This window comes from Gymnoscopelus braueri (assembly GCF_963280865.1).
Source record: "Gymnoscopelus braueri genome assembly, chromosome: 21".
NCBI lineage: Eukaryota > Metazoa > Chordata > Actinopteri > Myctophiformes > Myctophidae > Gymnoscopelus > Gymnoscopelus braueri.
The window spans coordinates 29,156,883-29,181,146 of NC_137623.1; the positions used below are offsets into that span (position 1 = coordinate 29,156,883).

Here is a 24,264-nt window from a genome sequence, read left to right on the forward strand (position 1 = left end):
AAGTGTAACCTCAGACGAATACAAGAACGCTCGCCCCAAAACACGCTCACCCGAGTCACCCCCGGGTCAAATCCGGCGGCGGTCGTTCGCCACCAGGTATTCCTAAACGCAACCTCAGTAAACTATGCCTAAAAACCTAGCCCTGGGCCCCTGGTCCAGTGAGTTCTCTCTAACACCCCATCCGCACTGCCAACGACGCTGTACAGGATCAATGCACACGTGCATTTCTAACGCCCTTCCAGGTGTTCTACTCTGCTCATAGACCGAAAAGTCCACTGCCGTGCGAGATCTCCGTCTTTAGTAAAAAAAAATAAACAAAACTATTTCGCTACTCACCGAAACAATGGCAGTTTTGTGTTGTTGAAAGTCTATCCTCCAGGGTGGGAAGCCTCTCAGCACCCCACCGTCTCTGTATAATACACTTTTTGCGCAGAAAATAAAAATTATTTTATTTACTCCACTGCGCCCTCTACAGATCTTGTCAATGGTAATTTATATTGACCAGATCTGCAGAGGGCGCAGTGGAGTAAATAAAATAATTTCCATCTGTGTGTAATTGATCGAAAATAAGTCCTTTTTGGGTGAACTACTCCTTTAACCTCTGTAAAACTATGGCTAACCCTAAACTTATTTCTAACCCTATAATACAAGAATAATACCACTGGGGTTCTTGAGCGGTCCGCGGGAAAAATGGGGGCGAGCGTGTTTTGGGGCGAGCGTTCCGGTTATCGCCTCAGATTCTTTTCTCAAAATGGATCGCAACCAGCTGGTGTGTCCTTGGAAACCACGCTGACTGACGCTGGTGTCTCTAGTCTACAATGAACACAAACGGGGAAATTAAGCCAACCCAAGTAGTGACCACTGAAGGCGTGGTGTCGGCCGTCGGGGGAGTTTCAAAGTTGGGTAACAACAACACGTTCTGAGCAGCGAGGAGAAAGAGAGAGACTGTGTGACCACACACACACACACACACACACACACACACACGCACACACACACACTGCTCTGGTGACAGTTGAGTTGAAGCAAACTTCTGGAGACACGTTGTACACAGCCAGCACACTGACTGACTGGGAACTAGCAGCTACTGAACGGGTAAGAACTAAGAAGTTAGAACCGATACGAACACTAGCCAACTTGAACTTGTCAATGTGCAGCATGCTGTGTGGCTTTTGGCGAGAGGCAAAAAAGAGAGCCTGACTTTTTTTGTCAATTTTATTTTTAATTTAGTAAATTTTTTTGTAATGATTTTTTTTCTCCATGACATAAATGTATTAAAATAAAGTTCTCTTTATGTTAATAATGTCTCAAATCTTTCCGATATTACAGTGTATATATATCGTGGAGCTGCTGCAGAAAGCGGCCACGTCTTGAAACGAACGTGAAGCATGTCTTCCTCCGAGGTGAATGGAGTCCCGCACCGTGGGAGCAGGATTCTGACCGTTGACAACATGAACCCCAACGTCCTGCGGGTGGAGTATGCTGTCCGCGGTCCCATCGTGCAGCGGGCTGTGCAGCTGGAGAAGGAACTGAAAGAGGTACAAAAACAGTCTGGTCTGTGAGACTGTGAAATGCAACCTGCTCTCCCAGTTACGTACATTTGTCACCAATAATTGCAGGTGCTACATTGTTCAGGGTAATTTACTATAATTACTAGTAGTTACTACTTTATTACATTTTTAAACCGCCTTTAATTTGCCATCCTCCAATCTGTGCGTGTGAGATGGACAATGCCAATTGGCTGAGCAAAAAAAGTAGAGTTGTTTTAGTCAGCTGTTGACAGTAGGCATAAGGCTGGTCTGCTATCTTGCATGCCACATGCTGGACGAGTAATGCATGACATGACACAAAATGATGGGCATGCACATGGGTTGCTCCCATGAAATAAACAACCCTACTTGCCTTGACACTTGTCCTAATAAAGAGTTAATAAGTGAGCGTGTAGATTGGCAATTAAAAAATAAATAATGATATGTATTTTTGGTGGTTAATTTGCCATCATCCAATCTGTGCATGGCTGACAAAAAAAGTACCTGCTGATTTTATTTTAGTCAGCTGTTATTTACTCAGGTTGGTTCGCTATCTTTTCATGCCACATGTATATCTTGCACGTCACATGTTACATGGGTGATGCATGATGTAACACAAATAAATGGGCGTTCACTTGGTGGCTCCCTTGAAGATAAAAACAGAACAGAACTTGTCTTAAATTAAAAAGTGATTGATGGTGAGGAAGCACAGACAATATATCATTTATGTTGAGTGAGGGAACGCACAAACACTCCCTGGGTGACAGCGATAGCTCAGCTGCCTCCACAGTGCTGCAAAGTCAGCTCCACTGATCGATTATATCCACCATGTTTTCCCCTAGAGAAGCCAAGCATGAGATGCACATGCTGTCTCATTGGAGAGCTGTGATGCAACCTTTGGATAACCCCTCTTTTCAGTGGCAAAGTGTCCTGAAAGACAAATTAGATCAAGTAAGGGGACAAGCAGTCGTGTACCTTATACGATTGTAGCTATACATGCAGGGTAATCAACTGGCAAGAATCTACAGTGCATAGCTGGTGTGCATGTCACTCACACTGCTGTAGCCTGAGGTCTCTGTAGAGACCATGACTTAAAAGAATGCGACCTCGCTCAGGCACAACTCAAGTCTCAACAATTAGTCTCTTTTACTGGCGTTTCGTTCATTTAGCTGGGGACCCCCTGAAAACCCCTCAAGGACCCCTGGGGGGCCTCATGACCCCTCTTTGAGAACCAGTGCTTTATGTAACGTTTTATTATTTTGATGCTGCCCGTGTCTGTCAAAATAAAAAGTACCCAAAGGACATTTCCGTGAATGCTGGTGAATGTTCTGCTCTGTAGAAACAGTGCAGAGTGGATAGGCCTACAGATTTTCTGCCCTGAGAAATCAGTCTAGAGTAGATAGGCCTACATTGTTGAGAGGTTATTATGTAAGAGATGAAGCACTCCCCCGTGCATGTCTTCTTTTGTGTGCTCTCTCCTCTCTCCCTCCCTCCGGCCCTCTGTTGAGAAGAGTCCATTGAAGTGAGCCAGAGTCCAGGCTCTTTCTTTTTGTAGCAGGGGATCATTACAAGCAGCTCCTGTTCTGTAGAAAGATCCTGAAATTCTTGGTAGTCGCACCTGTTTTTCACTCCCTCCTTTAGCAATAAATGGAGGACAAACTGCCTCTCTCATTCAACGTTAAAATTTAATGAGCTGCTGCCGTAAGCGTGAATTTACTTTATGGGGGCATTGTGATAAAAGTTTCATGAGGGAATGTTATACAGAATTATGCCAGAAAGACAGCCACCGTTATAAAAGAATTAAAAAATCGGTATGTCCAGGTTGGAACCATGTATTTTCATGTTAATTTCCAATAGTACGGTACAGTGTGTCAGTACGTCTTACTTAAAAAATATATATATTTCATCAACGCCCATACCCTAGGTGGGGTTGGGGAAAGGGCCTACTCTGTGTGGAGTTTGCATGTTCTCCCCGTGTCTCCTAGGGTAGTTAATACCCTCACAAAAACATGTAGTAATCCTGGTCACTATACCGCCTCCCCCCTTGACAGCCGGGGCGCCTGATGGTGGGGAAGGGAACTGGTTGGAATAACGTGTTCCTTCCACACGCTACGTCCTACCGGGGAAACTTCCCCCTGTCATAAAATTAAAAAATATAATATATATATATATATATATATATATATATATATATATATAGCCTAATGTGTGTACTCCAAGAAGAGACATATGCGTTCAATGACACAGTGTAGTGTCACAGGTCTTATCTGCAGCCAATTTGCAGTGCCTCCTGACTTTTGGCATCACACAGAGGTCAAAATGTTGCCAGTGAAAACAACCCAAGCAAGCAAAAATCATGAGTGTTAATTTATACTGTGAAAGTGGGAAAATTGATCTCTAAGGGTGACAATGTTGCTGTGCAGAACGTGACGTGGATCCCTTAGTTCTCTTAATAGGGCTGGAGGTGCTCCACTTGCCTTGTCAGCTGAGAGGCTGCTTGCCTGCTTCCTGTCAGGTCTGTGTCTGCAACACGTTTACTGAGGGATCAGCACATTGTGTGTGTGTTTAATCTGTGTATGTGTGTACATTGTGAGGACCATTTTCTTGTTCCTCACAAGAAAGTATAGCAAGACAAACGTGTGTGTGTGCGTGCGTGCGTGTGTGTGTTTGGCTCTCTGAACATTATCTCAGTCATCAGGAATGACAGGGACTGCACTGCAGCTACCAGATAAATCAGCCTTGGACAGACCTGGACGGACCTGTGGCAACCTGATATAGTGGCGATTGTTAGAAATAGACCATGACAGACATAGCGGACATATAACAAAGACTTATTGTGTGAAGTTTTTACGTGTGTGTCTCTGTTTTATCAGATGATGGCGCCACATGTTGTTAGTCTAGAGAAGTCCCAATAAAGGCAATCTCTTCTGCAAGAGTTAAGTGTGTGCTGTGTGTACATAGCCTCAGTCTAGGTGCATACACTAACAAACCAAGCATGGTTATAGTAGGCTAGGTCCTATGTGGACTGGTGAACAGGATGTCCTGGGCAGGTTGGTTGGCTGGCGTCATGTAATCGGTGCTTGCCGCTGACTGAGCAGGACAACACGGGGCTAAGCAGGGCAGGGGACAGGGCTGGCTGCTCTTGTCACCCAGAAAACAGCCGCCTCTTTGTTGGATCAGAACAAGGATGTGAATGAGGGGAGGGGAAATGTGGTTGCATCGGTACAAAAAAATACAGCTAACGCTAATGCAAAACAACAACAACCCTGCAGTTCTTGCTCCGGGGTTGATGTAACGACATGCATATATGCACAGAAATGCAAATATTGACTCGGCCTGAACTCTAAAATGGTGTGTGCACACATTTAGAGTTGGCTGGCTTGACGTGTGGGCCTGCAAAAACCTGCTGACTTCACATGTAAACAAGATACAGGTACAGTAAACTGACTCTGCAGGACTGTTTGCATGTTGGAGCGTACTGTACATACATTACATAAATACTCTAGGGACTAGGGAGCGCCTATAGTTCAGTGGTCATCATACATCATCATATGCATGTAGGCACAGATGCCTGCCAGTGCCCTTGAGCCTGGCACTGGCCTTAGACCTTGAGCTGGCCCCCGGGCACTGCTCATTGCCTGCTCCTGATAGTTAGGATGGGTCTAATCTCTCAAGAACAGATTTTGCTCTGCGTTTGAATCTGTCGGGGGGGTTCGTCATATCGCGTACGCACTGGCACAAGTGGGTGTGCCTTCAGATCAGGAAGCAGGCCGCGCTTTACCCAATCAAATGTAGTGGGCGGGATTTACGTGTGTACCGATCCTTCCCCTAATTTAACAATAGCGTCCTCGGAGCAGACAAAACCACCGAAAGATATTCACATTTTAACTTGCTCTTTCATCATAGAAACAAGTGGGCTTATAACCAAAACGATCCATGTTCTCTGGGAGAAGTGGTGTTAGTGTTCCGTGTAGAAATATTGTTTGTGGGAATGAAAACATAGTCGCACCACCGGAAGTGAAAGGCTGAAGGCAGACCAAAACCCCGGTTTCCTTGCGCACGGGTGCTATGTCGACTTCCTCCCAGAGCCAAGTGAGATAGTCAAAAACAGCAGAGGGTGCTGTTTTTCCTTTTCATTTGGCGATGGGTTCCCAGATTGGGATGGGTCAAATGCAGACTGAAAATTACCCAAATGCAGACTGCAAATTACCCAACGTGGATCACATGGATCATTAAAGTATAAGTAACTCATTGGAGGTGGGCAGATGAATATGGGACCACTTTAAGAGATTAACAGAACTTGGTACAGCAACCAGTTTTATTCAACACTTTGTTTTATTGTTTATTTTTTTGTTGCGTATTCAACCAGGTCTAGACTTAACCTTAAAGCAGTGGTTCTCAACCTTTTTCTCAACATATTTGAACTGGGGACCAGTTCAAATATGTGTGACTCCGTTCCACAGATAAATATTGTGAAAATAGCAGATCTACAAGCTCACAACGCCTTGCGTTGCGAGGCGTTGTGAGCTTGTAGATCGGCTATTTTCAAAATGTTTGCCTTATTTGACAATTTGGCCAATGTTTTATAGCATAGTTTGTTGATTACTTTTGATGCAGTAATGGTCTTTGTCTTATTCTTTTCCCCCCCTTTTTTTTGGTATCAAAAAGGTCTTAAAAGTCCTTAAATTGTCACTTAACTATCATCTGGGGACCCCCCAAAATCATGTCGGTGACCTGACCTGACCCACAGGTTGAGAACCACTGCCTTAAAGGCCCTAAATACTCATACAGGTATTTTCAGTTACTTTGGCTATTTACACTCCTCAGGGCTTCACGCTGCTGTTTGCACCTCTAAGGACCTTGTTATCATTCTTTTTGCCTCATAGGGTTTTGTGACACAGAATGATCAGCATAGCTCCACCTAGCCTGAACCTGACTAGAGATGTAATCAGCAAGAGTAACTGAAAACACCTTTTATGAATGTTCTGGGCCTTTTAATTACATATTTTTTAATATATACTTTTTGTATAGACAAGGAAGAGCAACAGTAAAGCAAGGTCCCAGAGGTGATCCCAGGATGCTGTGACCTTGCAGTCGATGCACTTAGGTTCAGCCACCAGCACACCCCAATTACCTTTATACCTGATTGGCTATCATCTGTCCCCCGGCTTGACATTAGTTAATAGCTACCCAATAGTAAATGCTAGGCATGCAGTTGGGTTGTATCAATACAAAATAATCCAATCTAAAAATCATCTTGTTTTTCTTTGCACAGATCAGGATAGGAAAGTTAAAAGGGGTTAAACAATAATAGAAGTCAAGCCTGTAATGAATGATATACTAATCTTTTTACAGTATCTCTCTCAGACAGCTGTAGATTAGAACAAACATAAAAAATGACCTTTCAGAGGAACACAGGCGCCAAGTCTAAACATTGTCAGATAAGGCTCATATAAAAGTCACATTCTCAGAGGTGTCCCCACCTGACCTGAAAATAAAACACAGATTTGATCATGAGTCAGGCACTCTGCAACGTATGACTCCTGCTGCCTAAAGCCAAATTCATACATTGTTGATAATTTATTACTTTTTCACGTCGTTGCTCGATAAAAAGAAAATGTAAACCCCCCCACCCCAAAAAAGACAACGTTTTACAGTGTGGCGTGGCCCGTAGGAGGCAAGCCGTATAGAAAAGGGTCTGTCTGGCTGTGTTTCTTTCTGTCCACCACAGCCAATCTTGCAGACCACTTGATCCAACAGTGCCAGATTTCTTGCGCACGCTGCCAGTAGGCCAAGGAAGTACATTTTCACAAAATAATTCACATAATCGTGATTGTGTTTGTGTGTGAACACTGTACACATTTTGTGAATTCCGCAAGACGGAAGACCGTCTTGTTTTTCAGTTGAAAATATTGTTGTTGAGCGACACAGTTATGTGTGGTGAAGCATAACTTAACCACATGATGACAGTCGATGAAGCCACTGGATGGACGCTATGCAAGCCACAAAATGTCACATTTGCGTTTTTAATCCAATATAAGGAATAAGGGTCTATCAGCCAGCAGACCCAGAGGCTCCAAACCAAATCTTGTAGGAGCCAGTGAGATGAATCAGACAGTGATTCAATGAAGGCAAATAGCTGATGGATAGATACCGGTATAAAATGAAACGTGTCTGAATAGAAGAGGGTTGAGAGTTGTGTTTTAATTTGGGGGTAGAGGAAAAGCATCCATTTGCTTAGTGTGGAGTACAATTTATTGGTAATGTAGGAGTACACAGCATATGAGTCTTTTGCTTTGATAAAAACAGAAGAGTCTGTGTCCCTCGCTGTGGTACGTTAAAACCAACCCAACCCCCTTCACGTGTGGTCACTGCCCGTTCCATTGCTGTGCCAAGCTCACTCTGTGCTCGTCTGTCTAAAACACAAGACTACTAATGAGGTGTGTGTACATGTGTGCACACGTAACCATGGGCAGCATCTGTGTGTGAGATGAATGCGTACAAGTCTCCCCAGTTGCTAAGGCAGGGGATCTCAGAACGTTTTAATTTCAAGGACCCCCAGTTTGGTATGCATTTAGGCTACGGACTGAGAGGTCTGTAACTCTCAGAGAGTTACAGACCTGTAAAGGTCCATCTGGTTCCTAACTACAGTGTCAGTCATTTAGCTGGGAACTCAAGGACCCCTGAGGGACCCCAGACCCTAGTTTAAGAACCACTGTACTCAGATTGCAGGATAACAGACACAGGAAAGAGGGAGAGAGGTTTTTGGTCCTTTCTCTCAAAATGGTTTACGTTGCAATCTTTAAAGAGCCTCCTTATGTGTGTGGCATATGGTAATGGCTTTGTCCTACAGTAGAACAGGCAGACATAGTTTCATTGAATCTTTTCAAACATTGTATTTGTTCGCCACAGCTGCAGATTCCTGGACAGTGGTTGCATTTCCACTGATGGAAAACAATGTTTGATTGGCAAGCGTGGCCCAGTTTCCCCCATGAAACTCCTAAAGTAAGAACACTTGAGAGTTGGAGGAATTTCTGTGGTCTTCGCGACTCTTCAGCCATTATCGGTATAAGGGTTTTGGAACCTGGCTCACAGATTAGCTGAAGGGAAGTTTGTCCTGTGTTTGTACTGCTTGCTTAGTACATATACTGTAAGTTCAGTATTCTTCTGCCTGTCTCTGTTTCTCACCCTCTCTCTCTCTGTCTTCGTCTACCTCTGTGTCCCTCTTATTTCAGCTCTAGTACAGCTTATGGTAACTTCAGAGTTTAACTTTAAAGAAGTACTCTGGTAAGTTTAGGTTTCAAACTGGGCAGCTTGCTTGTCCAGTGTCAATCAGTTTTGGACATGCATATCGTTGGCGTTGGGTGAAAACCTTGTATGTCCAAAACCTTTACTTTTCAGGATACCGTGTTCCAATGGATCCAATGTAGTTATTTAGTCACAAGCTCTTGTTAATTTTTTTCGTTGGTTAAATATTTATAAACCCCACAGACACACTTAACCACTTTCACATTGACTTAATTTTTTTCCTCCAAAATGGCAGTTCTTCAAGCTCCCAACGTTGTGAGCTTGTAGATCAGAATCAGAATCAGTTTCATTGTCACTTCCACAATACACACTAGTAGGCATACAGGGGAGCAAAATACCGTTCTCCATATATCATTATATTATATAGATCGGCTATTTCACACGTGTACAACGAAATAGGGTATTCATTTACAAAAAAAAAGAAGGTTGAAATTTGGAGATACAGGGTTTTTGCCCGACAGCGATAATTCTGTATGTTACTTCACTTCTATGCCACTTCTCAGATGAGGAGTGTGCAACGTTCGGCCCTGACAATGCAGGCCTACACTAACCCCAATTATGAAATTAGACCTACTGTAAAAGAAACCACAACCACATCACAGTTGACCAAGACGTGCTTGCTTAGTGACTCACAGTTTAACCATGGACAAACACCAGTGGTGTAAGGTAACTAAATACATTTACTCAAGTACTGTACTTAAGTACAATTTTGAGGTATTTTTTACTTTACTGGAGTATTTCAAATTTTCAGTACTCTCAAAGGCAAATATTGTACTTTTACTCCACTACAAATATTTGAAAACTTAAGTTACTAGTTACTTTGTAGATTTTGATTATTATTACAAAACATAAAGTAACCACTTCAGCCCTATATACATTTCGGGTATTTTCAAAATATTTTGATTTGAAAACTTGTGAAATGGGACATTCTGCATAATGAGTACTTTCTACTTTTGGTACTTAAAGTACATTTTGATACCAATACTTTTGTACTTTTACTCAAGTAAATTTTGAATTCCGGACTTCTACTTGTATCAGAATTGAGACTTTTACTTAAGCACAAAATGTGAGTACTTCTCCCACCACTGACAAACACTGTAAGGCCAGAGTGCACACCGATGGAAGTAGTATAACAGCTGTTGGAAACTATGCGCTTTTCTTTTTTCTTTTTTAAATCAGTGCCATTTTACAGAAGGCAAGACAAAATATGCATAACAATAAAATATATCAGTAATCAATCAGTAGACAAAATAATACAAATAGTGTTTTTATTGATTTAATTATTTGTTTGTTTATTTCTTTCTATGAGTATGGCCGAGATTAAAGCAGGGAAGAAACTGAAAGTGAGATAATACGTAAACAGGAAACCTAAGTGTGTGCAAACATACTGTCTGACGGTTTAAGCCATTTCAGAGCGAAGCAGCTGTGTCCTGACTTGCCCATCTGTCTCTCCTTTCTTGTACTGACACGATTTCAATCCTTGCACACATGCTTTTTTTCTGCAATGAACACCCTCACTGAGCAGTTTAATAAGTAGATAACAGAAACTTACTATTGTCTCTGTCTCTCTGTCTCTCACATCTTCACTCCATCCCTGCCTCCTTTCCCAGGGAGTCAAGAAGCCTTTCACGGAGGTCATCAAGGCAAACATTGGTGACGCCCACGCCATGGGCCAGAAGCCTATCACATTTCTCAGACAGGTTGGAACACGGCTTCCTTTCAAGTCACACAATAGAATCCATATTAGAGTCATGCTTAATAAAGCTGCAATGTGGCATGTTATTATTACTTGCATGAGCATTGTGTGTTGTGTGTCATATTCTTGTTCTGGCTCTCAGGTCTTAGCTCTGTGCTCCTACCCTGATCTTCTCGAAGACAACAGGTTTCCAGAGGACGCAAAGCAAAGGGCACAGCGAATCCTTCAGGCATGTGGCGGAAACAGCTTAGGTCAGAGAGCATTCATTCTCCGTCTGCACTTCCATTCCCCCCCGCCTCCCCCGCTTGATTTTCCTATCTATTTCAGGAATGATTACAGGCTATCATCTTCTCACAGCATCACTCTATCATTCACTACATCAGTGGTTCCTAACTATGGTGCAGTACTGGTGGTTGTCTATGCTGCCGCGGTTCATTTGGTGTCCGTGTCCATCTAGTGCTCTTTAATTAGTGGAAGGATAAATAATCAGCAGCACTGTCTCCCAAAATTAGGGATTGGCGCCACTGTACTACATAACTAAACTTAGTACCCTAGTAACTCTCTCTGTTTAGTATCTCTATTATCTACTAGGCTGATCAGCGTCATATTTCTTGTGTACACTCACACTGACTGGAGGCCATGGACTTTCTGTCATATTGGCCAACGACAACTGTAATGTAATGTATTTATTTTTTAATCTTTGAGTAATCATCCCTCCAGGCTATGGGATACACATCCCGCCAGGCTGGCCAATCACAACGCTCCTGTCCCTCTGACTTATGGGATGTACCGGACATGCTAGGTTGCTGACACAAGCCAACATTACATTATCACAATAATATATTTTTTTAAACGTGAAAACATGCCCAAAAACTACATCTTAATGTCCCCCTTTTACAGAGTGTGGCGTGCCGATGCTCTGCAAAGAATGCGTGAGAAACTAATAGCCTAATATAGTGTCCTCCTGAAACTTCACAGACATATACGGTTGGCAAACGAGCATGCTGGAGTTGAAAATGTTTTGGATGCTTTGATAGGGAAACCCTTACTGAATTCAATGTTAAATCCATATTTTAACATTGAATTCGGCTTGACATCATCATGCATGTGTATGGATTGAGAGACCGATTTCTCTTACTGTATCTCTCTCTCTCTCCGTCTCATGCGGAATGTCACATACGCGCACTCATTCCTGAGACTATGCTGGCAGGGTCTGTCACCTTTCAGATACAGCTGTGTGCATCTCAATCTAAATGCCATTACTGTTCCATTTCATATACAATTGACTGTGTGCAAATGTGGGGCAGCGGACACCCGACATTAAATTAAAAATCAACATTTGATTGAGTGGTGACACAAACATTATTGATACAAGGCATTAACAATCAGGCTTTGCAGATTATTGAACAGTTGAATGACAGAATTATGAGAGAAACATGGAGAAAGTTAGTGTGAGAAATTGATGTGTATGAGAGAGCGAGGCAGAAAGACAGCACGGTTGATGTACAACTGGTAATCATATTCTGCACTACTCTTTTAGGTTGTAATTTCACATACATCACTATAATTATAGGGCATACCTCCTGGTGGAGGTTTGTGCTCTACTTAGTGCAATAGTTATTGTTGTTTTCACTTAGTCAACTTACTTACTTCTCTAGAGTTAATTTAGCTGGGGCGGGGTAGATTTCGAGATAATTTATTTTTCCTGTAATTTGTGATCGACAGTGTATGAATCCCATTCTTCCAAGTGAGGAGAAGGATGGAAGGAGACTGTGAACTCGGGCCTAGCGCAATTAAAAGGAGGGGTATTTGATTTTCATGAGGGGGCACTCAAAATCACCATGGAAAGTGCACCACGCCACACCACGGACTCACAAATAAACACAGGGAGCAGAGCACTCTGGAGGGGCCTTAGTGATATCATATTAATTGTTACTTAGAAGCCAAGTCCAGCTTGTTCTGAAGAACACAAAAAAAGAAAACGGGATGCCAGTCACTCTACAGTACATGCCTCGATTGGTGAATGGTTCAGCACCACCACCAATGGACAGCGCCAAAGCAGCATACAGAGCAGCCACTGTCTCAGTCTCCACAGATGGCAATAGGCTACTACAGTATATTTATAGTTAAGCCAGCAATACTACGTCAGCATTAGAAAGCACCTTGTGTTCTGGAAAGTCCATACTGCTGCTAGTGGCATCATCACCTCTGTAACTGCTAGGTCCTCTGTGCTGCTAGCTGCTTGTTCTGCTGTACTTTTTTGCGTGAACTTTCTTCAGTTCACTGGCGGCAATTTATCAGGTGGTGGTGGTGGTTTAAAAAATATCTGTATGTCTTATTTTTTACGACGTGGCTCTACAGGAGGCTAACTTGTCTATAAGAGGGTGAGGTGGGTGTATCTGGAGTTAATCTCGCAAACTGCTGGACCAATCTGTACCAACTGTCTTGTGCACACTTCCAGTAGGCCACAGAAGTACACACATTTTATGCAAATCTTTTGAAATCTTGGCCAAAGGTCATACATCATACTCATAGATATGACTGACATCTACAGGCTATCCACATTGGAGCCACACCTTTCCCATGTGGATCCTGATATCTCCGGTGTGCCCAGAGGGCTGTGCTCAGGCATGTCCAAAGACGGCATTCAAGTATTGAATCAAATACAAATTAAACTATTAATGAACATTTCATTGAAGAACACAATCAATCTTATCACTATTCTAAATATTTTCTGACAAATCTGATTCGGGGGGATAATTATCCTTAACCCTAGCACTGGGCTTGTGTTTGTGTGTGTGTGTGTGTGTGTGTTTGTTTGTGTGTATGTACGTTAACTGCACTAATATTATGCTCACATAGCTGTACCAGAAAATAAATGTATTTATTCGTTTTCCAATAAATTCATAAAAATCATAAAATGTCATTTGGTTTCAAAAGGTAGCTACATTACATTGAAACTGATTTCTATTGTCGTTGTCTGTGTTTTGTTCCAAGTATGAATTCTGACGTCTCTCTGGTTTGCATAGTGTTTTGCATATCAACAGTCCAGTCAGTGCTGTGTGAGTCAGCATCTGAGCGTGTGTTGTCATGTGCTTTTCAGGAGCTTATAGTGCTAGCCAGGGAATAGAGTGCATCCGCCAGGACGTTGCTCGTTACATCGAGAAGAGGGATGGTGGAATTCCCTCCAACCCAGACAACATCTACCTCGCCACAGGTGCCAGCGACGCTATAGTGGTATGACTGTACACCTCCTTCTGTCCATGTTTGAACTGAAATCATTCACTTTTTTTCCCGGTTATTTATTGACAACTCCATTTACAGATCTGTCAGGGTCCATTTTGACCCCACTTTAAGAACCACCGATAATGCATATTCATGTTTATTTGAACAAATTAGGGTGGCAGTGGCTCAGGAGGTAGAGTGGCTGCTTGGGAATCGGGAAGGTTCACGGTTCCATCCCCGGCTCCCCCTGGGTTCATGTCGAAGTGTCCTTGAGCAAGACGCAACTTTTCTAGTTGTCTCGCTCAAGATTTGCTCAAGTTATCATTGTCTTAACTTCACTGTAGGCCAGATTTCTTAAAGAACTTATGCACTTTTCCCCCATTGTACACACAATGGTCACTCTGCCTGTAGTTCTTTGGCCGCCCAGTGATTTGGGTGGCCTTTGTCCCCTTCCATCGTTGATTATGATTAATAATTATATCTATGAATTCCACAAATATCTGTATGCATAAATGTATGTCTGTCGATCCAATCGACTTTACACTTGGCGGGGGTATTGCTGAGGACCCAAGGAAAAGGTGTGTGTGTGTGTGTGTGTGTGTGTGTGTGTGTGTGTGTGTGTGTGAGAGAGAGTGAGTGTGTGATGAGGAGTTCTCCAGAACCAACCCGCTCTGAACGGGCACACATTTGTGTTATGCTTTTGTGTAACTGGTCCCATGAAATAAAATATCGGTACACGTTCTCTTCTCTTCCTCCCAGACCATGCTGAAGTTGTTGGTGGCTGGTGAGGGCCGCGGGCGTACAGGGGTGATGATCTCCATCCCACAGTACCCGCTGTACTCCGCCGCCCTGGCTGACCTGGGCGCCGTGCAGGTCAACTACTACCTGGATGAGGACAAGTGCTGGGGCCTGGATGTCGCTGAACTCAGGAGATCCCTCGCTGCCGCAAGGCAACACTGCAATCCCCGTGCCATCTGCATCATCAACCCTGGAAACCCGACTGGTATGTGTGGTGTTTTGATTGTCCCACAGCAACATTGCATGCTGTGGGAATCTTGTACAGAGCGCTTCTTCAACAGTGTGGATACAAAATAAAATAAGTAAAAAAATACATAACAAAAAAATAGGAATAGATTTGCGATAAGACTTACTCTAAATTAGTGGTAAAGTGAACAATGCAGTGTAACAGTATGTGGGTGTACGTGTGTGTGCAACTACTGTATTTGTAATTACTAGACCATACCCGTAGGCGGATATGAGCACCCAAAGTGTGCAGTTTGGGTTATGCGGTGAGAACAGACAGTTTATCAGGGATCGAAAGTGAGTTTGTACTGTGTAGTGCAGTGGTTCTCAAACTTTTTCATGGCAAGGACCCCCAAATTGACACTTGTTAGCCCGCGGACCCCCATTTGAAAAGATATGCGAGGGACCCCCATAAGAGAAGATTTGTTTACGGCTGTAGCAGTGAATCTCAACCATTTTAATTTCAAGGTCCCCCAGTTTGACATGCATTAGGGCTACGGACCCCCATTTAATGGCATTTCTATCCCTTGGACCCCAGTTTATATGGTAAAATGTATGTTAATTTAACTGTGAGAGTGTACAAATGGAACCAAATGGACCCGTTAGAGTCCATTTGGTTCCATTTGTACACTGTCAGAGTTACAGACCCATAAGGGTCCATTTGGTGCCTAATCTATCATTTAGCTGGGGACCCCCTGGAACTCCCTCAAGGACCCCTGGGGGTCCCCGGACCCCACTTTGAGAACCAATGGTGTAGTGTGTACACGCACATCCCGTCGTGGAGGAACAGAACACCCACAAACACCCGCGCATATAAAGATCTAACAGGCGGAGCCGTTCCCCGTCGGCCGTTGCCAACACACACACGCGCGTGCGAGCCGTTGTGAGCGCGCACAAACAAACACACACACACACACAGGGCCGCTTCTCCCTACACGCACACTACACAGGCTGCGTGGGGCCCCGCCCCACGCAGGGCCCCTACCCACCGAAAAATAAAAAATAAAAAAATAAAAACTTTTTCTTTTTTTTTTCTTTTTTTTTAACGGACCCAATCCGCCCAGAACCGCGAAAAAAACGAACCCAATCCGCCCAGAACCGCAAAAAAAACCGCGGACCCCCGTGAAACATCGCGGACCCCATCGGCGGTTTTTTTTTTTCATGAAGAAATTTCCCTGGGGTCTCCAGGCCGTGACCTACAGACATGGCGAAGGAAAACTGTGAACACAGCCACGCATGCAAGATGTTGCACATGAACGCAGCAGCCGCACTGAGGCGCTCCAACACAAACACTCTGACATTAAGCTTCACACAACAAACATCAGCAGCAAACATTCACCACAATGACAAACAAATTACGTCCGCGCAAAAATAAGCGAGGGCTCGCTTATTTTGTCTTTCCCTCCCTCCCTCCCTCTCTTCCTCCCTCCCTCCCTCTCTTCCTCTCTTCCTCTCTCTCCCTCTCTGTCTCTCTGTCTGTGTCTGTCCGTCTATTCTCTCTCTCCCACCCTCCCTCTCTCTCCCTGTGTGTGTGTGTGCGTGCGTGTGTGTGTGTGTGTGTGTGTGTGTGTGTGTGTGTGGTGGGGGTGGGGCGGGGGGGACAGCCATGACGCAAGGGACTTTTGAGATCGCCATCCCCAAAATAGGTTGACTTATTGGGATACATGCGTGTGACTGGTCGCCCCTGCCGGTTCTCTGATTATTTTTTTAAAAATAGGCTCTGTCATGATTAATTGACCACACATATGAAGTGAAACAACTAAATTCTATCCAAACGATATGTTATAAGTGAATTCCGTGCGTCAAAGAAGAAGTTTGAGAGCGTTTAGTAAGCGAAAATAAGAAGTCAAGGCACTCGTACCCTGACTCGCACATCAACAATGGCTGCCGTTCGTCTTTTTCAGGCTGCGAACTCGCCACCTGATTGGCCAACTTTTGCTGTCAATCACAGAACGATGAGCGACGTTGCCATGTCCAGGTTTTGTAAGCGTGAAGTGGGTGTGAATTGGTTAGAGAAAGTGCGTCCACGCATGCGCAGTGCGCGGCTTTGTGTTTTTTCATGAAGCTGGTTGCTTGTTGCTCGCGCACGATCTAGCGCTGCGTTTGGCCTTCTTTTCATAGACCTTGTTGCTTGTAGGGTTCGTTTCGTTTGGCCTTGTTTTCATAGACCTTGTTGCTTGTTTCGCGCGCGAAACCTGGCAACGACACATGCGCACACACACACACAGTTTAGCGCGAGTGGTGTAGTGCGCGCACACGCACACACAGAGCCGGCTGGCCGGCTGGACGCATGCGCAGTTTGATCTCCCAAGACACCAAGACCCCAAGACGGACCGACAGAGGTTACTAGAATTATATGTAAGATAAGTGCACCAAGCTACAAAATGTCAGTAGTCCTAGCTAGTATGGATGTATGGTTTTTAACACATAAGCTGCCATGGACGCAGATCTGCGTCCTATTAAATAAAACCGTGGGCTGCCAGAATAATCTAGAACGCAGATCTGCGTCCTAATGTTTAATTTGGTTAATAGACGATCACGCTGTTTTATTTACATTCCGAGATCAGTTTCGTTTTCCACTCACCTCCGCTTCACCCGGAAGCAATTTCAGCGATTTCCGTTTCCGGTTTCCGGTTTTAGCTTGAAAAATGCGCTCTTTAGGCCAAAACACGTTTTTTCACACGGTATAAAAAACGAACGGAGTGCTCCACTTCTATTTTCTTAAGTCTGGGTGACGAACAGTCATCGTCGTGTATCACATCGTACCTAAGCCCGATCAAAGATTGTTAAAAACGTCACATCCGGTTATGACGTATTGAATGTTTGAGCCTGTTTGGGGGGGGGGGGGGGGAGCGAGTCAGCGAGTGATCAAGGTGTCTATTTGCTGCTCTCTGCTGGTAGATCTGTCGTATGTGTTTAAAACCGCAGTCAGACAATTGATTTGAATGAAAAATTACAAAATAAAGAAATCGCTGGCACAGGGGTGAGTACATTATGAATAAACTCGGGCAGTCAATGTGTTAAAAGATCGTGAAAACTACTCCTTAGTTTACACTTCAAGTAAGATTTATTTTTCTTGTTTTATTTATTTATCTTCAGTAAATAAATATTATTCTAATCTTCAACCTGTGGTTGTCCTGTGTGATAGGTCAGGTCCAGAGCAGACAGTGCATTGAAGATGTGATCCGATTTGCTAAAGAAGAGCATCTTTTCCTCATGGCTGATGAAGTAACTTCATTCATTTCTTCACTCATTATATTAGAGGTTTTATATGTCACTGAAATGTAGAACATATGCTTCATTGAAATATGCATATTAGACATTCAGCTGTCACTAGTTGAGTCGTGGGAAAGTGAATGATGAATCATTTCTCTTGATAATGTAAAACATATCCCACTCTGTCAGTGTAATATACATAGTAATAATAATAATATGGAATGAATTCAAATTATTTATTTGTGTACATATGGCTTCCCTTAAATTTTTTTGTTTTTAAATGGTAAATGGTGCATTTATATAGCGCTTTTTATCCAAAGCGCTTTACATAGATTGTGCATTACATTCACCCATTCACACACACATTCATACACCGTTGGCGGAGGAAACCATGCTAGGCACCAACCTGCTCATCGGGAGCTTTTAGGGGTTCAGCGTCTTGCTCAAGGACACTTTGACACTAACTTTTTACAATTAAAACACCTTTTGCCGTGCCTATTTTGCCTCGCCATAATATGTCTGCTGCAATGTTTAACACATTCCAGTAAATCCTAATAACAGAAACAAAATTACATCCACAGATATTTGAAAAAGGTGCGTGAAATAATAATTTTGATAATTTTGTCAGGTTCAGAGTTATTGCTTTGTTTGGTCAGTTCATGTGGCAGCCATTATTCATGCAGTCTCTGTTTTTGTTGGGAAAGGTATAGTTTCCCATAACAGATACTTGGAGTTAGGCGCCACATTACAATGGTGAAAACTGCATGAGCGCTGCCTTATAGACATAATGCAGGGAAATAAGGAACCTTATTCCACAGAGTTGTTGTGATGACGTACAGTGTAGTGTGACATCTAGTGGCTGAATGTTGTCTTTAGCAGTGGTTCTCAAACATTTTCATGTCAAGGACCCCCAAATTGACAGTGTACAGTATTTGGCCGCAGACTCTCATCTAAAAAGAGTTTGTGCCAGGGAAGATTTGTCAAACATTTTTGCACATTCTTCTAAAATAGCAAATCTATGAGAAGAACCACTGTTCCATATTGCACCTTAAATGTACTGTATCCTCATGACTGTATGTTATTACCTCTCCACGTCAGGTGTACCAGGATAACATCTACGCAGAGGGCTGTGCCTTCCACTCCTTCAAGAAGGTGCTCTTTGAGATGGGACCAGAGTATTCGGACGCCGTGGAAATGGCCTCCTTCCACTCCACCTCCAAATGCTACATGGGAGAGTGAGTCTCTGCGGCTAAAACTTGCACATGAAAATGTGAGAGTACACAGTTAAATCTTCAGTGTTTATTTAACACGGAAGACTAACTAACTCCATTTGCACGCTCTTTGGAGACAAATTAACACTGAATATTTTCTGCACACAGCAAAAATGGCATAATATAACCATGCTTTTACAGAAACTAGTCAAGTCACCTTTATTTGTATAGTAAGAACAACAGGACTTAATCCAAAGTGCTTTCCAGTCAGGAGAAGACAAAATCAATGACACATTACAGAGTTCAGAGATAGCTCAAAACATAATAAGACACAAATAGCCAAAAATACTCAAATCAGAGAACAAATGTATATTTTGTTGTTGTTTGGTTCCCCCACGCTTTGTTTTGATGTCCCACTTCCTATAGACCACCGAAGTCTGACGTCATTTACACATCCTTTGTTTGTCTACCTGGTTCGCAGTTTTCCACCCCCGTTCTGAATCCCATAGACGTATTTAATATTGCGTCAAATAAGTACTGTGTTCCAAAAATAAACAAATGACCCCGGCGGTTTGACTCTTATGGATATGAAGCATCAACTGACGGTGAGAAAACGCTAATGTTACTTCCGCCGAATTAGTTACATTTTCGCCAGAAACAGACTGTATCAAATATAAGTGACTGACTACCATAAACGATACAGAACCTCCTCCCTGACAATATCGCCGGGACAGTGTGTTTATTTTTGGACCACAATTCTTATATGAGACGATTCTAAGATGACCCAATGTTATTCTCCATAGAGAAATTACTTCCGCAAACCTGGGGATGAACGAGTGACGTCAGGACTTCGGTGGTCTATAGCAATTGAGTGATTAGCTCCTGCTGTGTGTCTCAGGCAGAGAGAGAGAGAGAATGGGGGTGAACTAGGCTCAATATTTTCTGTTGACCGTTTTATACGTTTAGGGCGTTTAGCCTGCATTTGGAGTCTTCAGTTTCATTCACCTAATCTTCAGTATAACATTTTCGGACATTATTATTTTGTGTTAATAAATCACCTTAACAGCAAGACGTTTTATGGTTTTGTTTGGAAACGTGTCACACAGTTCCTGCCGAAGCTCAGCCTCATAGCACTTACTTCTAAATGGTTTTGAATATTGGGTATTAAGTAGTCGCCACAATAAACAATTTAATGGAAACGCATTACCAGAAACAGAAACAAAGACTGGCATATATTTAAAAACACCCTTCTGTGTTCTGCATTGAACAATAAACTAAAACTATTTGTTTTTAAAACCGTGTTATCTCTGCTATTTAAAAAGCAAACCCACATCAAATATTAGCCTAAAAGTAAAGTGTATTTATATAGTGTAAGCTTAGTTCATTTGTTATTATATACTGTGTATCATTAAATCAGTATAAATGAAGTACAATAAAAACAAATTGAACAAGAATTCCGGACTAGCCTTTTCCTTACCTTTTTATATGATATGTCCAGTAGAAAAATTCATCTTGAGACTCCATCCCGAGGCCACCGCAGCTAAAAACCCGCTAGGGCGCCATGCGCTAGGTCCATGCGCTATTTTTATCGCTCGATTATGTATTTTTTGGGTGATATCTGACTTTCCTAATGACACAAAACTAGCTGCGGTGGACTCGGGATGGAGTTATGAAAATGTTCTACTGTACCCTCGTCCTAGGACATAGTAACATCATATAATGGTAAGGAAAAGGCTAGTCCGGAATTCTCCTTTTTAAATACTGCTATTACTACTACTACTGCTACTACTATCGAGCTGCTTGGCCACCCTGTCTGTCTGATTGTAAAAACACGCAAGATTTGAAATGATGTGATGCCATGCACGAGATGGGACGCTATTCAGTTGTTCCTCTTTGTCTCCTTCACCGTGACAGTCCTATCTCAGAGCTAAATGATCACTCAGGATTTTAATGTGTGCACATATACAGTACAATAGCAGTCTTGACTCTTTTGTGGGTGTGTTAGGTGTGGTTTCCGTGGGGGCTACATGGAGGTGATCAACCTGGATCCTGAGGTGAAGTTGCAGCTCACCAAGCTGGTTTCGGTGCGTCTGTGCCCCCCTGTCCCGGGACAGGCTCTGCTGGACCTGGTGGTGAACCCGCCCCAGCCTGGAGAACCCTCCTATGAAACATTTATGAAGGTCCGAACATGCACAGTTGCACACTGTGTGTGAAATTCATGGGATTTATTTGATTTATGAAATTCTTTGATTTTGTTTGGACTATTAAACACTTTGACGTTGTCTCTCCACCAGGAACGGAATGCTGTGTTGGCCAACTTGAAAGCAAAGGCCCAGCTGACTGAGCAGACCTTCAACATGGTGCCTGGCATCACCTGTAACCCTGTCCAGGGTGCAATGTACACCTTCCCCCGCGTCACTCTACCCCAGAAGGCCATTGAGCAGGCCAAGGTCTGTACTATGTGCACCCTGTTTCTTTTGGCTTCGTTTATTAGCTCTGGGTGGTTTTTATTGTTTGTTTTTTTACTTGGTCTTTAAACCCAAGCACTGACTCACTGGCCTGCTTGCCTACACAAATCCACATCTGTGTTTACGATGAATCTTTATTTTTGTCATAGATGTCATAGCAGCAACAGCAGAAACATAGGAAAGGTACAGAGTCGAGAACCAAATCATAATACATAAGAATAAATGTAAAATACAAATGCATTAATGCAACATATATACTTAGATTCTGACAATGGACATCTGCACTGGTCTCAAGGAGTTAACCTGTACGTCATGAACCTGTCAATAAGTGTAAATGTACAGTCTATCACCAGTGATTATATGCATAAATATATATCTATCAATGAAATATGAATGTATATATATGTACGGTATGTATAAACTGACACAAGTAAAGTACAGTGTCAAATAAATGTTTATTATAGTGCCAGATCATTTTATTATGGTGCCAAATCACCAGATACTTTACATAATAGAGCAGAGAGCCAAGTGGTCTTCCACAGTGAGTTTGTGTTTTATACATCCATTGTGTGTGTGTGTGTGTGTGTGTGTGTGTGTGTGTGTGTGTGTGTGTGTGTGTGTGTGTGTGCACAGAAGGAAGGCCAGGCTCCAGATATGTTATACTGCATGAAGCTGTTGGAAGAGACTGGTATCTGCCTTGTTCCAGGGAGTGGCTTTGGACAGAGAGAGGGAACTTATCACTTCAGGTAAGCCCACCGCCATTAGAAGCCTTAAATTAGCCTCCACTAAAGTACCATTTAAACAGCTTGGTGCGATCACGCTCTCATTTCCTAAGAGCCAATGAAAGTCATATATAATGGTAGTGACTTATTGTAAGGGTGAGGGCAGATTATGGAATTTTCGCACATTTTCTTAAACCCACAGTTTATCAATTATTTGGCAAGTTTTTGTTATGAAATAACCAACGTCTGTTACAATAGAAAAGTGATTAGTTAAGTTACTGAGTTATCATTAGCCATTTCACACTTTTCTCTTACCTGTACTTCTTTCCTTTTTGTCTAGAATGACCATCTTACCTCCAGCTGAGAAACTGAAAGTTGTATTGGAGAAAATCGGGAAGTTCCACCAGCAGTTCACACAGGAGTTTTCATAACAACTTTTCTCCGTTTTTCATCAGCCTCAGAATATCTATGGCAGAGACTGAAATGTCCACCCTCCCTACCTCCCTACAGTATTTCAGGTGCCTTTCTTTCCGTGACTGAAGCAGGCCAGTGCAACACAATTTCAATTCAATTCAATTCAAAGGGCTTTATTGGCATGAGAAAACATACGTTTACATTGCCAAAGCAGAAAGCACAATACAACAACACACTACCATCTTCAGTATGAGCGTTCTCTCTCCAGTGCCCTTGCAAGTTTGTACCGACAAACTATTTAGTGTTTTAAGTCTAAGACTATTAAGTCTTAAATATTTGTGTAGACCTAGTGATTTGTATGTGAAATCTAAATAAAAGGAAAACAATATAATTTTTAAGTCTTCTGTACTTGATCTTGTGTGGATGTATAATAATTAATGATGTGGATATCAGGATCCACATGGGAACAGTGTGGCTCCAGTGTGGGTCTCAGACTTCATGTGGACAGATCTACACGCTCACAACGTGTCGCAACCCAATGTGTTGTGAGCTTGTAGATCGGCTAAAAAATATATATTTTGTAGTAATGTTGGTCCAATTTTTTTTTAAATAAATACCACAATGAAATAAATAAAATCCTCAATGAAATAAATAAAACGCAATGATATAAATAAAAAACTACAATTAAATAAATAAATGTATTTATTTATTGCATTGTTTTTTTAATTTCATTTAATTCTGTTTTTAATTTATTTAATTGTGACTTCATTTCAACGTTTATGTATTTTATGATGCCACTTTTAGCTTTCGTCAAGTCCATAGGTCAAAAAATGTAACATAAATATTGCAATGAAATAAATAAAATCCCACAATTCAATTTAAAAAATAATAAAAATGTAATTAAATTAATTCAAAATGCAATTAAATAAATAAATGTATTTATTTATTGCATTGTTTTCATTTTATTGTGTTATTGATTTATTTCATTGACTTTTATTTTTTTAAATTTCATGATGAATTTTCATGGTTTATTTGATCTATTTCATAAGGTACATTGGTCAATTTCTTTTATAATAAATACCACAATGAAATGTATAAAAAACGCAATGAAATCAATCAAAAACACATTGATATGAATACAAAATGCAATGAATTAAATAAATAAATACATGTATGTACTTCATTATCTTTTTATTTCATTGTGTCTTTTATTCTTTTCATTTTTGTATTTATTTCATTGTTTTTATTTTATTTCATGCTGTCTTTTCATAATAATGGCTTCTTTATCAGGATAATGGTTTGACATCGCAGTCTGTCAATCAACACACACAGGGCGGGCCCATAGGGCAGGACCCATTTGCTGATTGGGTAATCCCTTGCTCTCAATTACTTTGGTCTGTCTGTACAAATTCACGCCCACAATTGAGACAGCGCACCCACTCGAGGTCCGGG

The 24,264-nt window shown here is 42.2% G+C and overlaps 1 protein-coding gene across 1 annotated transcript; it reads left to right on the forward strand.

Annotated features, from left to right (window-relative positions):
• The first annotated feature begins 600 nt into the window (after positions 1-600).
• LOC308077223 (alanine aminotransferase 2-like) lies at positions 601-24,264 on the forward strand. Its single transcript, XM_080417840.1, has 12 exons — positions 601-1,095; positions 1,330-1,538; positions 10,448-10,537; positions 10,676-10,784; positions 13,637-13,770; positions 14,518-14,761; positions 17,930-18,009; positions 19,096-19,232; positions 21,214-21,388; positions 21,503-21,658; positions 22,310-22,422; positions 22,739-24,264. Exons 2-12 carry the CDS (start codon positions 1,389-1,391, stop codon positions 22,827-22,829), a joined length of 1,479 nt encoding a protein of 492 aa, XP_080273966.1. The 5' UTR covers positions 601-1,095; positions 1,330-1,388; the 3' UTR covers positions 22,830-24,264.